The following is an 18,283-nucleotide window of genomic DNA, read 5'->3' on the forward strand; positions in this document are numbered from 1 at the left end:
TATTATTATTATTATTATCATTATCATTATCATTATCATTATCATTATCATTATTATTATTATTATTATTATTAATGTGTCCTTTGCAGGATATGTAGCACTCTTCAGCACACCAACCTGTGTCGACTTCCATTCTGTCATCGGTGTTGGGGTTGGGAGCTTCAAATGGATCTCTCTTCACATCCTCCTCCTCCGAGTCTGTGCTCTCTTCGCTGTCTGTGCTGCCTGAACTCCTGAGATGGACACACAGATCAAGTGTTATTTCCTGTCCTCATCAGAGTTCATCCTCTCTTTAGACTGTGTGGAGCCACAGAGAAAAGCCCATACTCATACATCTTGACTGATAAGAGCTTAAACGTGTACAATGTTGATGTCAGTCTCAAATCTTTCAATGTCAGCTATTGCTGATTGATTAATCAACCTATCAGCACTAAGTGAATGTTAGCACTAGCTAACAAATGTAAGCCAATGACTGTATTAATTAATCAGTTAAGTCAGAAACGTGGTGGGTTTTTAACATCAACACTGAGCAAAGAGGAAATGTTTAGCTCATTTTTACAGGAAAAGTTTCACCAATGTGTTAATCAAAATCAGTAACTGATTAATCAAAACAACCATCAACTAATGAAAATCATTAATTAATTATTTTTTAATTATTACTTTACAAACATACATTTCTTCCTCAAGAATATTTGAAAAATACAATAATCACCTTCAACACAAAAACCCAGAAGTAAAGAACTACACACAGTGTACCAACCTGGCAACTGCTTTACACGAAAATGACCTTACTCATGCTCTTATTTTGTAATGAAACTGAAGTACAAAAGTTTGGTTGCACTAACAACTTGAATGTACTTTTTTAAGTAGAAAGATGGTGACTTGAAGGTGTAAGAAGGCACAACAGAAGTTTACTCAGTGTGAAAGTACAAAGAGACTGAGACTGAGACAATAGGCCCCCGGGCACATCCATGTAAAAGGCCCCCACCCCTACGGAGAAAGACACCCAGACTGGAAGAGACACAAAAAGACTACAACCAACATGGCTGCATCACTTGTAGTCATTTCATGTTTGTTTCAGTGACATTTTGCAGGTGAACCAGAACTCTCAGTTGATGTTTTTGGTTGTCTTGAATTCACACTGGTGATGAAGATTCTTTTACAAAATACTACAGCACAATTTACAAATTATTACAGGAAACAAAGGAAAGGAAACCAGAGATGAAGGTTAGATTTTCTTAAAGCAGAGCTGCTCTGCTGTCAAACTGATTTAAACTGCTTGACCAATGCTAATGTATTTAAATGTAATATTACTGTAGCATCAGTGTGCTGTGCAGTTGTAATATGAAGGGGAAAAAACAAAAACTAATACTGGATTGGATTTGATGGCCGGAACTCAATATTGAAAGACTCTGATAAGGACCAGGAGCAAAAATGTGATTAAGGCATCCCCACTTTTATCTGAGCTCTTTGACTTTCCAATAAGAGAAAAGTTACCAACTGTCACTCAGCAGCTCTGGGCCAGGGGCTCCCTGACCACTTTGGCCTGTGCCTTGTAGGCCAAGTCAGTATATCATCCATGGTGTGTGGGTTTATCTGACCTGGGGCGCCTCTGTGCCTCTGGTGCGAAGGTGACATCTTTTTCGTCCCAGATATCCTCCTCATCTGAACCAGCATCTTCAAACTGCTGGATTTTCTCCTTACAGCGCGCCTCAAACAAAGCTATATTCGCCTGAGGAAACACACATACATGGACAAGATAGTATTTATAAAACACTGTGTATATTTACAGTACGTTCACATACAAACTAGAGTTGGATCCTACAGAACAAAAGCCACTCAGCTGTGAAGCAGACATTAACATGTGTACCTTCAGGCCTCAAACAGAGCCATATCAATGGAAATATCAGTGTATGTAAGCTGATCATTTTACATTTCTACCACAGCTACATTCCTTTTTAAATGTAATGGTACAATTTTACAGGAAAATCTGGCTTTGGTTTGACATGTGTGCTTCGCTCCAAGCTTTGGGTTCAAATGCAGGTTATAGAAAAGTTTCATTTTATCAAGATGAATCCTCATATTCTACACATCTGCCATACCTTTGTTGTCTACAGAGAATTACAACTTCATCTCACTATGTGGCATCTGCTTCTAAATCAATGTTAACGTTGATATCAGGAAATAGTCATGCTATATAAATGAAACAACACATTTTCATTTGTTTGGGGAGAATTTGACTTTCTCCTGTCATTCTTTGACTATGTATGTATTCAAGATGAATAATCAAAGTACTTACACTTTCATTTGTATTCAGTGAAAAATTGATGTCTGATATTCTATCAAAGGGAATACTGCAATGTTAAAGAGAACAGAGTTTAGTTTAGTTAGGGTCGTTAGGCATCCACATATAAAAGGCAGCACACAGGCAGACAGGCTAATGCACACAGCTCTAACACTTCATGTTCAATATGACAAGGAAAACTAAAACATATTCTCGCACCATGCCAGCTTCATGGATACTTTCATGTAGTGCTGAAGAAAAAAAGTTTTGCTTTTTTTGCAATAACAAATTTTCTTTTTACATGCATGATATGTGTTGTAAGCTGGTCATTCAAAGAAAATGAGACAGAATGAAGGCTTCTTTAACATCTTGAACACAGAAAATGTAAAAGAAAGCCAAAATGGCTACTGTCAACATTACTTAATGAAGGTAAAGTTTCCAAAAACATTATTTTGTACCCACTATTTATAATTATAGTATATAAATAACAATCATCATCATCATAAATTATAAATCTGCCATCTTAACTGCAGCCAGAGAGGATTACTATCAGTGTCATGTCTCTAAAAGGTTCAGGACATTACATAACTTAGCACAAAGAGAGAAAGCAGGGGGAACGACGTGCCTTGTTCCATCAAAGGTGGAAAAATACACTTTCCAACAACTCCTGTCACATGTTGTAGGGCTGGACACAAACCAGAAACCCCAGCTCCGATTGATTCACCAGTTTGGGTTTGTAATATCAACATTTCCTCTTCTGATTCTGAGAGTTCCTCAACTGAGGCTATCTGCAAATAGATCTGTAACCAGGTGTCTCTTTTTTCCATTCCAATTATTTTTATGTAAGGTAACATGCTGCAGTAACTGCACTGTAACTGCAGCCTGCCAAGACTAATATAAGACTAAATAACCATGGGGTAAGCAGTTACTACTTCACCATTCAATAATGGACAAGGTAGGAAGTAGCATTTTGTCTGTGGAGCTAGGCTAGCAGTTTACCCATACTTCCTGTCTATGCAGGAAGCTAAACACATCCTGAGCCTATCTCAGTAAGGAACACCTTGAGATGAAACTGATTTTGAATTATCAGACTTTGGTTCAGAGGCAACAGGCATTTTTACCAAAATGTCAGACTGTTGCTTTTAGTGAGCACAGCAAGCTCGGGAAAACTTCACTAATACTCAACTGTACCTGTCCACACGTGAACCCTATAATCACCATTCCCATCTGTCCCCATACCAGCCGAAAAATCCCAAACTCTGAAATTCTTCCATCCAAGCACTGCATTATAATACCCCCCTACAGAAAGTTTGGGAATGGAAAAATGGAAATGACTTATGTTTACTACAGTTAATACTAGAATTGTGCCGCAAGTTACTCTTCACCTAATCACACTTTACCTTCCAACTTATGCATTCATGATATTTGGGAAGTCTCTGACCTGTATACTAGTTAATGGATTTTTAAGGCTCAGCAGAGGAGCAAATGATGTCCGATGTAAAATTAGGCAGCCTGTTTAAGTTCTCTCCCTGCTGACTCTTCTAGAATAGGTCAGACCTTTTCCAGCTGTCTTGAATGCACAGATGGGAAGATCAGACCTCAGGCATAACTAGAGTGGGAACATCTTCAGGTACACCAATACAACAGTTCCTACTCACTTCAACCTCAAGAATGAATACAGCTTTTCAAAAGAGTTTTTCACTGTTGCACCACTTCTACAGTCTTTGGCATCATATATGACTATTACAACAGAGAATTCAAGACTATTAAATATTCTACAGTGTGTTCAATCTGCGATTTTAGCCTAGCGGGGCAACATTATTCTCTCACTGAGACTGGTTCTATGTGAAAAGTCCCTGAGTTGTTTGAGCACTGCACTGTGCCTCACAACATGAAAACAAATGCTCATCTTTTCTGATGAGTTGAACTGAAAAAAAATGAGTGAAAATTAATTGAATCAGCTGGAATCACATATTGTGTGACCACAGTTATTTGAAAGTAGAAAGTGAAAGCATGTCACACAGTATGTCTCATGCACTCATCTAACTGCTTTATGATTTTGGGTGTGATATTTATTTGCCAGTAATTATTCATTACTAGTAGGTATTTACGTAAATAGGACCTCAATACAATAGGTCTAAGTGAGAATGAAAAACATAAATGCTTCTGAACTGCTATTCTGTAACACACTCTGCATTTGAGGATTTGCATTCTGAACATTTGTATTGGTGTATTGATTATTTCATCCAAGAGTCACACAATATTCTTCTGATTTTGCATTGCCTGTCAAAGGATAGGTTGGATTTTTTTTAAGTCTACTTCAATGCAATACTCAGATGGCATGTATACAGTGAAAGAGTTATATGTTGCTGTAATCATTCCTTCAGCATTACTGACTTAAGTATTTTCTTGATCAATTGATTAGTCCTTTGGTTTAAAAAATGTCATATAATGGTGAAAAATGCCAATCACAATTTCTTAAAGCTCAAGGTCATGTCTTTAAGAACTTTGTTTTGTCCAGAAATATCCACTAAATATAGCATCAGCAGTGAATCCTTGCAACTGAAAAACTGGAACCAGAGAATATTTAGTTAGAATAATTTGTGTTCAAATAATGACTGACAGACGGCTGCTTCTGTGGACAAAGACACTGAACGCGGGTCCAGTAAGAAGTGTGGAGAGCACAGAGAGGCAGAGAATGTGGATGATCTGAACTAAGAACTACATATGCTGCCACTTCACTGTAAATGCTCTTTGCCCTTTTTTCTTTTCTTTTCATTTTGTTTTGTTTTGATTTTGTTTCTTCTCACACTCTTTTTGCTATTGAAACTAAAAACTTTCAATAGCAAATTTTTTTTTGTCAAAATCAACCACTAACTCTCCAAATGCACATATGGTATGTGAGTATTGTATTAAGATAGACTTAAAAATAACCCTAACCTTTAATGCTAAGCCCAAGATCTACATAAGGCTCTACTTCACCCGATGAACTCATTTAAAAAGTTAAGCAGACACTTTAAATCATTGATCATTGACAAGCTATCTTTAACAACCCACAACCTTTGCAGAAGATTATAGCCCCAAATCCAGCTAGCCCTTAGGAATGAAAACAGGGACAACACACCAACAACATCAAAGCTGGATATGGTTTCTCCTCTTCAAGCCATGTTTGTATTGGCACACTTTTTTATGCTAGCCACATCAGAGGGGGGAAATCAGGCCTTTCCTGGAAGAAGTGGCATTGGTCTTACTAAAAAATATGGCTTTTGTTCAGGCATTTTTTTGTCAATGATCAGTTTCTGTAGCAAACTACTTGGTAATGATAGGTGTCTGGGCCGTTAAGAAGAAATTTGGATTTATCTAAATTTAGCTGCAGGACATTTTGAGACATCCAGATCCAGCTAGAAATAGGGATCAAACACAACACTATATCTGTGTTATGTCATGGCATATTAATGGGGCTGAGGATGCAGCCTTGAAGCATACCACACATCATTAATGCCTTACATGATCAGGTTTCCCATCTAGAAATGTTCAATCAGCAAAGGAGTATGAGAGGTGGTACAGATGTACTCTCTCAGTATTTGGCACAAAAATGATAACATAGGGTTTTGAAGACAGTGGCCCTTCCAGCTTTGTAATGTCTTTAGTGTCTTGTCCCTTCAGATGTTACACAGTAATATTTAGAAAGCAAGTCCAGTCATGCAGGATGAGTACTCACTCCACAACATCGTCCTGATCAGCAAACTCTTCATCATTGAAGCCGAACTGCTCAATAAAATTGGACGTCATTTGTTGCATCTGATAATCAGAAAAGGCCTGGCAAAGTCCAGGACCAACGATAATGATATAGTCTTGGCTCTACACAAAGCTGGTCATTACTTGCAGTACAGAAAATAGCAAGTCCATATATTGAGTTGTAAAAACAAAGAATGTATAACATGAATGCTAAACAAGTTAATAGAAAAAAAGCACAAACATGCATTTACAGTCAGATGCCAAATGCTTTGACATTAGTTCAAAAAATCTATTTCAAGTTTCCTTTACCACATTAGTAGTTAAGTAAATTAATTCAAAAGATAGTAGAGAGATATTTGCGTAGATTCTAACTGCAGAACCCATAGTCACAAAGTATTCTAAGTTCAAAGGCCTTTTCACAGATACATAGCCTAGGAATAAAGCATCTGAATTCTATGCATTTCAGTCAATAGAGCACCCTAGGTGGGGATTTTGATGTTCTACAATAAAAGGATACAATACATTTTTTGTATCATTAGTTAATCTATGTAGCCTATTATGCATCCGTCAATTAGAATTGAACTTCTTAAAGTTGTCAAGGCTTCACAATTAAGTGAAACTAACAATGGAATGAGGCTTCAGTGTTTAACCATGCGTGATGTATTTTGTTCTGAGGCTTTAGTACAAATGAAGGATTTATTCTTGTCCACATAGGCCCGTCTCTTATAGCTGTTTATAGTACACTTTCACACACTGAACTGGTTTAATACCCATCTGAGACTACACTTACACTGCTTAAAAGCCTCCATTACATAGCTATCCATCTATACTCTAAGAAAACTTCTTTTAAGGTACTTGTTGCATCTGTGTCTATGGGCCTGCATTGTGTGTATCTGTGTTTGTGTGTTGAAGTCTTACTTGTTGTAGAGAGGAGTCCTGGTGAAAGCCGCTGTCTTTAAAGTCCACCTCATCATCGCTTGAAGAATGGATGTGGTGTGTGTTCACCTAGAGAAAAGAAACCATGAAATTGCCTTCATATATGAGTAACTTGTAGAGGAAATGTTTTATGTAATGTGGTACATAAAGAGGTTGGTGGTAGAGGTGGTATTTGACTTAAAGTCAAGCTATGGCTTTATAGATCACATCTAAAAACAAATAAAGCAAAAGAAACAGTCTGTCCACCACCTCAGTATGCATTCAGTCCTAACATGGTGTAATTAAATAAATCTGTCTTCATACTATGTTTGTACTGTGCATCCTGGTCTTAATCTTTATGAAAATATTAAGTACAGTCCATGAGTATTTAGATACATTTAGATTTAGTTTTACTCACAACAGTGAGTAACACAGCACTTTACACTTCATTACTGTTTCATTTAAAATCCAATGGACTGCAGGAGTAATGCAATGAAAAATGTGTGATGACTAGATTGTGATGACTAATCTCTGACATGTGATGACTAGATTGTACATTCAACATAGGATGACATAAATCAGGCAACTTGACAACACTGTTCACTGTGCTTGTGGTAACTCACCAGGTCAACAGTGTTTCTCTTGTTTGTGTCAGCCAGCTGCCCAGAAATAAAGGCCTCCCATTTCTCTCTGTCCTCCGCTGGGAGCTCTGTGTCACACACACATAGAGTTCATATATACTCGATCTTCATATACTGCACATTTAACTCAACTGTTAAAGAAGGCTGCTCTCAAGCTCATGTTGGATCCAATCATTTTAACAAATAATAAAGACATGCTAAGCCCAGAGTGAAGTGATGTCACAGGTAGATTTCCACCCAGCTTCTGTCTACATGGGAACTTCCCACACAACACAATCTAGAGTCAGCTGTCTGACAGTGGAAGAAAAAGCAGGGTTCTACAATGCCAGTATTTCACTCGCATTTGCCCCTAAAAATATATATGTACAAACTGGAAAAATAATTCACGAGCACAGTGTGCAAGTGAAGATTAGAACCTACTGTAATATTGTAACGTATCAGCTGAATACAAGACAACTGTGATGTCATTAAACATGAGCAGAATGTGAAGTGGTAACATCACCTCAAGCCTACAGAACAGTCATTTACTGGTGGTTGCAGATAGATTGACCACCAGTTCCCGAAAAGAATAGCCCAAAATATCTGGTCGTTTAAAACGACCCTTTTTTACTCGCATGCAAACACGTAGCATTTCCTGTAGCTGCTACACAATAAAAGCCTCCCACTGGTTTGCCGATGGCAAGCTTTTAACCTCTTCCACTCCCGCCCCCCTACCACAGACCCATTTTTGTGGGGGACAGGAGATCTTTAAGGGAGAGACAGCAGGTCAACAGTATATGCCACATAGATGTGGTATACATCATCTGAAAGTTGGGAACCTGAAGTTTAATTTGAGATGCAGTTCAGCACTGTGTCAAGTGTTTCTAGTACTAAATCTGTAATAAACACTGTGTGTTGGTTAGGTGCCTATTCAAATTTTGAAAGTTTAGAGTGTATAAGGGCTTAGAATATTATAATGCAACATTTAGCCCTGAAAAGATAAAGCAAATGAGCTTGATAGATGGGAAGGAGAGATATTACCAGAGATGAGCTGTTGTATCTGCGGTCCGTTAGGGCCTTTGTCACAGTTATGAACTATAGAGTTGGCTATTCTGGTGAGGTGACCCATGTAACCTCGTCGCCGACCACCTTCCGCCCTAAAACACACAAACACATCGATAAAATTAAGATATGACTTTAATCACTAAAGCCAAGCATAACTTTCATAGTAAAGGAGCAAAGGACTTTGGTTTGTTGTTTATTCTACACTAATGACAACAAAACAAAACACTGTTACATGCTGACAAAGTTACTTATGGTCTCATTTGCAGCTTTGATCAAAGAGCAAAATACTCACTGTTCTTTCTCATTGGAGCTCCAGGCTTCTACGATTCTCTGTATAAACTGGCACTTTTGAAACAGCTGATGGAGAGACATACAACAAAATTACAAACTACTTGTTTGGTGTGCCTACTATGTAGTGCATACTGCTGCTGCATCTGCATTGATGCACACAAACTCCTACAGTATATTATCATTAAACCTTCACTAAAAGCATATTTTGCTCATTGTTATAAGCTTTATAACAGACTTTCTCAAGACAAAGTCTGTAGTAAGTACAGTACAATATACAGTCCCAAAAATACAGATCATACCACAGAAATATACAGATCACCTAGGATACTTGTGAACATGTGATTCAGCATTTACCTGCTACATAAGGGTTAATGTCATTACTTTACATTGGTCCACATTCTGCCCAACAGTTCAAGTTTAAATAAAACTCAGCACCGGTTTTTTGTGACTGCCAGCAAATTATAGCATTACCAAAATAATTGTGTTGTTCAAATACTAAATGTTCAGCTGAGACGCACTTTTTTAAACGGTTGCCCAGACCTAAACATTGACAACTCTAGAATTCTTGTCTTACATGTTTGATGAGGATGCTCTCTCTTGCATGTTCCTGCTCTGTGTCTGGCTGGATGTCAGTGGGGGCAGGGGGCATAGCCAGAATCATGGCTGTGCAGATCTCCACCTGAATGTGGAGGAAGTTGTTCCAGATGTATTTGAAATACATATCCTGTGAAGCAAAAGGACGCAAGTTAATTATGACACAGTGTCATAAGTCATGTATCAAAGTTTGAAGTCGATACCATTAACACCCTCGGAGGAGATAATGTTTGTTCGGGAGCCAAAATTGAGGAAAAGTCTTATTTTGAAAGGCTAATTGCGGACTTCCTGTTGGATTTAGGTCAGGGGTATCAGTGTATGATTTGTAGGTCTTGATGAGATGAATAATTGAGTTTTAGTTTGATCTCTCTATGACATTCCTACCGGCCGTGGCTGCCATTTTAGTTACATAGGTGGCGCTAGAGAGCACATTATGGCACTTTAGCAGTTAATTTTTACATTTTACTATATTTTTCACCAGACCTGATGTGCGTGCCAAATTTGGTGAGTTTTTGAGCATGTTTAGGGGGTCAAATTTAGGTCTGAAGTGGCGGAATAATAAAGAAAGAAAGTAAGAAACAAACACACGAAAAACAATAGGGCCTTTGCCCTTTGGGCTTGGGCCCTAATTAAACTCTTAAATGTCAGTTATAACTGCTCTATAAAACCAAGTGTATTTATAACTACAGTACAGCAGGTCAAAGTTTAAGCTGGAGACAGACATGGTTATTAACTTTGTTTACTTTTTTTTAACATCCAGATAAGTCCAGAGTTCAGTTCGTACTGATGACTTGTGTGGTTGCCTTATGCGCTGTTGTAAAGCTGTTTCTAGCAGTCACCCATAACCAGATGTCAGGATTGCATTTCCTTAATAAATCAATATAACTCATAGAAGATAAAAATGATAGCCAAAACAACCCTTGTCATTTTTGTACTGAAGCTACTGATCACTCCTGTCTCTCATTAGTATGGCTTTCAAGAGAGATGTTAATAATAACGCAAAGCAACACCAACAACACAACATACACTTTGTGCTACTGTAAAACAATGTCACTTCATCTACAACTTGAATTTGTACACACACACATCTGCAATATGCTTATAATATTTTCTAAAAGCCAGGATCACAATGTTCATGTGAACTAGAAATACTGCCTCAAAGTTATATGCCTCCACCAGCCAGTTGTGATGTAGTTTTCATTTGTGAAAGCTGTCCAGCAGTCGGTGGTCAGAGCTAGTTTGAGCCCATCCTTCTTCTCCTCAAAGTGATTTTCAATGCATTTAGTCCAGCTCTTTCAATCCTTCACCCTCTACCACGATGATTGGCAGCATATTGGTCTCAATCATTTGGCACACCAACTGGATGATGGCCTTGGACCGGTGCGCATCACACTTTCTCCCCGCGGCTAGCAGTGATGTGATCTTTGGCTGCAAATGCGAGCCATCCTCGGACATGGCAGCCAGTTGCTTGTTCTTAATGTGGTACAGCATAGTGCTAGTACCGTATTTTCCTAAATATAAGGTGGCCGTGATTATAAGGTGACTCCTGATGTTGTGAACACGTAATTGTCTATCCGTTAGCGGAGTGTGTATGCAAATTAACCAATAGACCGACATACGTAACCAGTCAAAAATATTCTCGGCGGTTAACCAATTAACAGTTAACTGTTGTCATCCCTAGTCCAGAATCATATAATATTGTAGTGAAGACTTTGAAGGAATTTAATGAAAGATATTAAGTGTATTTAAGTGTATTTTCTTTATATGTGTTCACATGCTTGGCCAATAAAGCTGATTCTGACAGAACACAAAGCTTCAGATATGGATATTGCTGCAAAGAAGCTACAAATTCTAAAACATGGATGCCTCACACACATCTTCAACCCGGCAGCACAGAAGATCTACAATCACCACAGTTTCAAGGTGGGAACCAAGATTAGTGTCACCAATTCAGTATCCGACCAAATGTAAAATATGGTAACAATCTCCCCTTCTGTTCCTGAGTTATGGCTTTGAATAATGGCCAGAACAGTGTTTTTGCAGATCATCATGATGTCACAGTGAAGTTGACCTTTGACCTTTTGGATATTAAATGTCATCACTTCATTTTATCCTATTAGATATTTGTGTGAAACTTTGTCATAATTAGCGCATGAATTCTTGAGTTATGGCCAAAAACATGTGTTTTGTGAGGTCGCAGTGCCCTTGAGCTTTGACCACCAAATTCTAATCAGTTCATCCTTGAGTCCAAGTGGACTTTTGTGCCCATGCTCTGTGTGGTTGAAGCATCTGGTCCATAGCTGAATAACGTGTATTTAATGTATAATGATGACAGCTGCGCAGGTTTTATTTAGTTTCATTATTCTTGCCCAGTTGTCTTAAAAATATGAAAAATATGATGACGAAAAACAAAAAGAAAAGGCCATATTGCCCAGCCCTAAGCTGTACTTGTGTGCAAGTGCTGTTTTCTTTTATACGGGACAGAGAGTTAAAATACACATAACAAAACAACTAACTGATTAACTGAGAAAATAATCGACAGATTAATCGTTAGTTGCAGCCCTAAATGTAGCACTGACCAAAGAGAAAAAAATGAGTGAAAATGGCCCAAAACAAATACCAAATACAGATAGCAGCTTCAATCCAAAAATGGGCAAGATCATGTTTTCTGATTGGGAGTAATTATATGAGAAAAATGAAGTACTCACTAGTATGACTCCCAGTGTGTTGAGGTTAATGAGCTCTGTGTTGATGCTGTGTGTGTTGCTCTGCAACAGACTGGCCACCAGTCTGACCACATTGAGCCTGGTGTTGCCCACAGGAGGGTCCAGCACCCCCCACGTCGTCTTCATCACATTCTTCTGTTAGCGGAGAATAAACACTGCTCAGTGCATACACAACTGACAGGGATATATCCATACTAATTACTCAGTGCTTATAGTACATGGTAGAGGACCCTCTGTCACACACTGATTCTGTGCCTGGACCATCTGTCAGCTTCAGCTACGTTCTAAAAAAAGTTTTACTGCTACTAAACATTCTGCCGCATCAAGAACAACACTGATGTTTACAAGGGTTGGACAAAATATACTAATTCAAACTTAACTGAAAGCAGCTGACAAAAGCTGAAAATAGTTTGGACTAAAAGGATTAAGTAGCTGCAGACTGCAACCTTGTAACTTCAATCTACAAACTTTAAAAATGTCTACAGCTTTCTCTATGTGGTTTTTACCTTTGGGGGTTCCAGTAGCAGCTGGTGAAAGTCTTTGAGTCGGGGTCTCACAGCCTCCAGGATGCTGTGGTTGACTGAGAATGAAGGGTGGGACATCCCAGGGGGGCACTCCATATGACCCTCAAACCTACAACAGAGAAAGTCATAACCTTATGAACAATCTCATCGTCTTTTAGACTGTCATAGGAATCTGATATTGAAGCATGTATGTATACAGTGTTTCCCCTTAACTTGCATCAAAGCTGTAGGAACATTTATGGTAGCGATGGGGGTGGGGTGAGTCAACATAAAAGTGTGAATGGTTTGGTGAATTCAGGATGTACTTGTAATAGTTTCTGATGTGTTTACTCATTTATATATGTATATCCAATTTCAAATTAAAATATAACTAATGGCAGGGGCAACAGTACGTACGCTGGTCTCCTTGTCTCAAACAATGTGAGAAGGATCTGGATAACACTGACAATTGCAGAATCATTCTTCTCCTTGTCGAAGATATTAGACAGCAGCTGCTCCACCGTCTCCTGCCTGAAGAGGACAGACAAAGATGAAGGTTTCAAAGTCACTTACCACGTCAGTGGGGCAGAGTTTGATTTCAACAGCCCACTAGGTAAAAATGACAAAACAATGCAAAATAAACTGAAGAAAAGCAAAAATAGTGAGCAAATAAAAGCTAATTGAAAGTCACTGGTGCAGTTATTAGAACCCAAAGAATGTTTTATAAGCATCAATACATAAAAGTAATGGTCAAAGGTCAGGTCACAGTCACAAACATCAGAAAAAAATACCCATGTTTGTTCTGTACAATACTGACTGGTACAGCTGCTGTAGGTTAATAAATGCATACTTTTCAAGTGTGGACAGTAGTGGGTCGGGCTCTGAGCAGCCCTGGACCTGGAACATCTGGTCTCTGCTCAGTCTGATGATCTCACACAGCGACTGGGAGGCATTGGAGTGTCTCTGTGAAGAGAGGTGCATGAAAAGGAGAAATAAGACAAGGAAAGGACACAAGGAAGTGGGAAGAATGCAGGCCGTCTATACAGCCAACAAACGCCATGTCTGAAAGATCTATTTACATCAAAAACAAGTGTACAAACAAGTACTGTTCCACTCACTTCACCCTAATCACAAAAAGCTTCTTTCTACTTACCACTAGTGGCATGTAGCCATGCAGATAGTTTTGTTTTTTTTTTCAAGATTATGAGATTTCCACTGCCACCTCAATCCAGTGGAGGTGAATGGAATTTTGTTTGTGGTGCTCACAGAATTGAAAATCTTAACAGCAACTAGTCTTTCAGGAATCTATGAACTGTTTTCATTATAAACTATCTTCTCATAAGGTAAGAAACTATGCAAACTGTCAACACCAAGGAACCGGGACATTGTTTCTAGAAAGAGACATTGCTGTTGAGGAATACTTCATTTAATCGTCACCAAATTTAGTATATATTTGGATGAAAAGACAAAAAATAATGTTTTTTAATATGCCATATTTTCCATTATAATTTCCTATAGGCAAAATGATTTATTAGATTGGCCATTAATCTGTTCTCGAGTCTTGACTCAATCCTTCAATCATAGCCCTGATATTCCTGAAGAGATTTAACATAAACAGGAGTATTTATCTTGGTGCGCATCCAGATCAAGAGTAACAATGTCTTGTAAGATAACATCTATCTGCAGGGCTCATTATCGAGATTTTTGTAATTTGGGTGAACTGATCCTTAGGCCTGGGACACACTGCCTGCGTAAACTAAATATAATTGAAATTTATAATGAAATGATATGAAACGTTCTATTATTGATGGCCATCATGAAGGTCAAACTCTATGTAGAAAGATAGAGCTGGCAGTAGTAGCTCCGCAGCAGCAAAGCTGTCTGTGTGGACACCGCACACATGCAAGCCACAGCATTTCAGCTATGCACATATGCCACACAGGTAGAGGTAGGCTGTGTGTCCCAGGCCGTAAATGTAGAACTGGACATGCAAATTATCCAAGTTATTTCTAATATATATTAATGTTGTCAAAGCTTAAAATAATAAATGAATGAAATTGTTGGTTCATCCAGAGCCCACAGAGGACTTTAATATCCTGGAGGCCAATGGAAGACAACACTGGTGTGAAACTCACATCCTCATCTTGAGAAGGTTGTACCATGTCCACCAGTCTCTGAATCACCTTCTCTTCATTCAGCCACTGAAAAGAGACAGAGCACAGAGATGGTCAGCAAAGCACAAAATATTATGAGGGAAACCGAGAGAACAGGACCTTTTAAATATGGAAGTAAATGGGATATGTTTATAAATTCACTACGATCTTCAATGGAGCAAGCATGAAAATGTATTAAATTACAACAAAACAAAAATAATAGAGAGGCTTCATGTTGTCAATTATCTTTTGTACAGCACAATCTAAATGACACCAGTTCTCAACATATGTTTACTGAGCCATGCCAGGTCACAATGAGCAAAATGGAATTTGTAGTCTTGCTCTTGTAGGTTGTGATGGTCCAAATAAATTTTAAATTGCTTGATAAGTGAACAGATGGGGGAGATCATATTTTAGCACAGCTGAGAAAGTTTTGTCCCACTACTCACGTTGAGAACATCCTGTCGTAGCTGTTGTGGTTCAATGCAGGTGAGCATTCTGAGCAGCAGGTCCATGATGGCAGATGTCCCAATGTGTTTGATCATCAAGTCTACAAAGTCCTCGCGCTTCCGCAGAAAATCCACTATCTACACACACGGACAAACAAACCATACACGCCTTAATATCAGTGCAGAGGATAAACTGCTGTTTCCTACAGGTCAAGAGTATTCTGCTAAAGTAGAAAGAATTCAGTGCACATGACCTGATTACTGCTAATTAGGGTTGGGCAATATATCGATATCCTGATATGAGAATAGATATTGTCTTAGATTTTGTATATTGTAATATGGCTTAAGCATTGTCTTTTCCTGATTTTAAAGGCTGCATTACAGTACAGTGATGTAATTTGTAATGTGTAATTTTTAATTTTCTTACCAGACTGTTCTATTATTTGCCTTTACCCACTTAGTCATTATATCCATATTACTGATGATTATTTATCAAAAATTTCATTGTGTAAATATTTTGTGAATGCACCAATAGTCATCCCTACAATACTGTCGCAATATCAATAAAGGTATTTGGTCCAAAATATCATTATATTTGATTTTGCCCATATCACCCAATCCTACTACTGCTCATTATATTTTGGTATTGTTCATATCACGAGATGACCCCTGGTATAGCATCCTGATCTCAGATACAACATCTTATCACAGGCTCACCTGTTCAGGCTTGCGTCCTATGAGAATGGACAGGACTTTGGAGAAGAAGCTGGCCAGAAGTGGGTTGAGAGGCGGCTCGTTCTGGAGGAAGCCATACAGTTTCATCAGCAGTTTTTCATCTTCTCCCAGTCTGTCATTGATCTGGCCCACATCTGATGTAAGCAGCTCACAGGATATGTTGGGATACCTGGGAAAAACAAAAGTGTGCTAATTTTTCAAATACAACATTTATAATACTGTGACACCATGTTTACACTGGACAAACCACCACCATATGCTGTACATTTGTCATGATAGAAACAAGAGATGTGAAATACTCACTACTGTAACAAAATGCTGATAGATGAATTGTTGTGAAGTAGGAAATAAGTATAATTGGGTCTGACCCCTGATGCTACATTTCAGGTCAAGAGACTTTGATGGATCTGATCAGCTTTGGATTCTCAATAAGTTGTAGTACTTCGTACTTCAAACATTTTTTGTAAAACAAATGACAGCTACAAAAAGCCTGGAGGCTTACAATTTATTCATATCTGGCTGAGCAACAAATAGACAAAAATATCTGTCAATAGAGCTGGGTATTGTTTGAAAGTATTCTACTTGTGTTGTTATGATCTGCTGAGTTTCAGCAACAACATCAAAAGTATATTGATATATTGATTGATTACTGATTCGGTTTAAAATGAAAAAACAGAGAAAAGCAGCAAATTCTTACACTAGAGAAGCTGTGACCAGAGTATGTTTTGAGTTTTTGCATAAAAAATTACAATTATCAAAATGGTTGCAGATTTTCTTAATGGAACAATCATTGTAGGTCTAGGAAATTGCTTAGTATTTACAGATTTAAAATTGGAGGAACCAGGTCCTTTAGTTTCACCCCCCTGATCCTTTGCACCACTTTCTCTTACTTGTATTTAACCTTCTCCTCAACATCAGTACAGGGTTCCTGTGTGATGAAGGTGACCAGGTCCTCCATGCACTGTGGTCTCAGCAGGAAGTCAACCAGTTTGTGGTTCTGGGCCTTGCACTCCTGCAGGACGTCGTCCTCATCCATGACCTCTGTCAGCGTCACATCCTCCTTCTCTAGCAGCGTGTCAATGTGGGACGTGGTGTGGAGGTCAAATTTCCAAAACATGTTGGCTCTAAAAAGATCACATGGAAAAACAGCATATATAGGGCTAGGCGGTATGACCAAAAAATTTGTATCATGGTAAGATTCGGGCAGTTTCACGGTATATCACGTTTTTTGGGGGGTTTTCTGGCATGACTGGGCCTTTATGTAGGTTTATGGTGGCTTATTCTACTGTCAAGAGTACATAGAGTTTACCTGAATCGCTTCAAAAGTTTGTTTCTGAGTCTGAATGAAAGTAAATACAGGAACTAGCCACTGTAGCAGCATTATGGCTAACTACATAGAAATCTATATCTGACAGGACCGTCAGGAAAGTCAACATGCAGTAACAGTTACCTCAGGGAAACTGCTAGTGTTCCTGCAGTCACTGCTCTCCTGAAGAGTTAAGGGGAAAACTTTTTCTGTAGAATGGGACCTGTTGCTGCCAGACTTGGAAATCTAGAAGTGTCCACGGATGAGAGTAATTGCCACTGTGTAAATACTACAAATGGATTTACAACATTTATCCACATTGTCGTCCTGGAGACTGTTTCACCAGAATCAACTGGATGAAAAGATCAAGGCTTGTTCAGGCAACGTTCAGCTCCATACGGTACGAAAAATGCGATTACAACACCTAACTGTGTGAGGAACAGTATGTACGTCTCTATCATCCAGTGGTAGTCCATGAAAACTACACAATGTGTTTCTTGTCATTTTATCCTTGAAATTTGGAACTTGCAAACATGAACCACTTTATTTCATCTACTAAGTTACAACTTCTCTAGCATGAACTATCTAGGCTATCCACAGCCTCAGACATAAACAAACCGACATGCAAACTGTCCCGGATGTAGTTCTCTAGGAAGTTAGCCATAATACTGCTACAGGCAGCTAGTTCCTGTGTTTACTTTCATTTAGATGAACAGACTTTTGAAGCAAAAAATCATGTTTATTAGTAAAGCAGCAGGAGGCTGACAGAGGTTGCCCCGATAATCGTCATTACATGCGAGGCCTCGTTCGCACATTTCAATCTGAATCTCCGGAAGAACAGAGCTACCTGGCTAGTTAGCAAGCTGTACCCAGAATGCCGTTCAGCTGTGTAATTTTGTAAATG

At 38.6% G+C, this 18,283-nt stretch overlaps 1 protein-coding gene across 4 annotated transcripts in view; it reads right to left on the bottom strand.

The window, feature by feature from the left end:
* The window catches only part of ppp6r3 (protein phosphatase 6, regulatory subunit 3), a 33,426-nt gene that overhangs the window by 8,931 nt on the left and 6,212 nt on the right, over positions 1–18,283 (bottom strand). For 2 of the 4 annotated variants that reach the window (XM_067588685.1, XM_067588686.1), the window contains exons 3-19: positions 16,964–17,197; positions 16,056–16,242; positions 15,339–15,476; positions 14,872–14,937; positions 13,587–13,699; positions 13,154–13,267; positions 12,740–12,866; positions 12,216–12,368; positions 9,488–9,637; positions 8,915–8,979; positions 8,599–8,714; positions 7,561–7,646; positions 6,941–7,027; positions 6,006–6,103; positions 2,300–2,354; positions 1,602–1,732; positions 118–233 (exon numbers count right to left, since the gene is read on the bottom strand). In XM_067588685.1, coding sequence (XP_067444786.1) covers positions 118–233; positions 1,602–1,732; positions 2,300–2,354; positions 6,006–6,103; positions 6,941–7,027; positions 7,561–7,646; positions 8,599–8,714; positions 8,915–8,979; positions 9,488–9,637; positions 12,216–12,368; positions 12,740–12,866; positions 13,154–13,267; positions 13,587–13,699; positions 14,872–14,937; positions 15,339–15,476; positions 16,056–16,242; positions 16,964–17,190 — 2,029 coding nt within the window. In that variant the 5' untranslated portion in view covers positions 17,191–17,197. The remainder of the gene's footprint in view (positions 1–117; positions 234–1,601; positions 1,733–2,299; positions 2,355–6,005; positions 6,104–6,940; positions 7,028–7,560; positions 7,647–8,598; positions 8,715–8,914; positions 8,980–9,487; positions 9,638–12,215; positions 12,369–12,739; positions 12,867–13,153; positions 13,268–13,586; positions 13,700–14,871; positions 14,938–15,338; positions 15,477–16,055; positions 16,243–16,963; positions 17,198–18,283) is intronic. The other 2 variants (XM_067588687.1, XM_067588688.1) reach the window with 2 other exon arrangements.

This window comes from Thunnus thynnus, chromosome 5, assembly GCF_963924715.1.
Source record: "Thunnus thynnus chromosome 5, fThuThy2.1, whole genome shotgun sequence".
Taxonomy (NCBI): domain Eukaryota; kingdom Metazoa; phylum Chordata; class Actinopteri; order Scombriformes; family Scombridae; genus Thunnus; species Thunnus thynnus.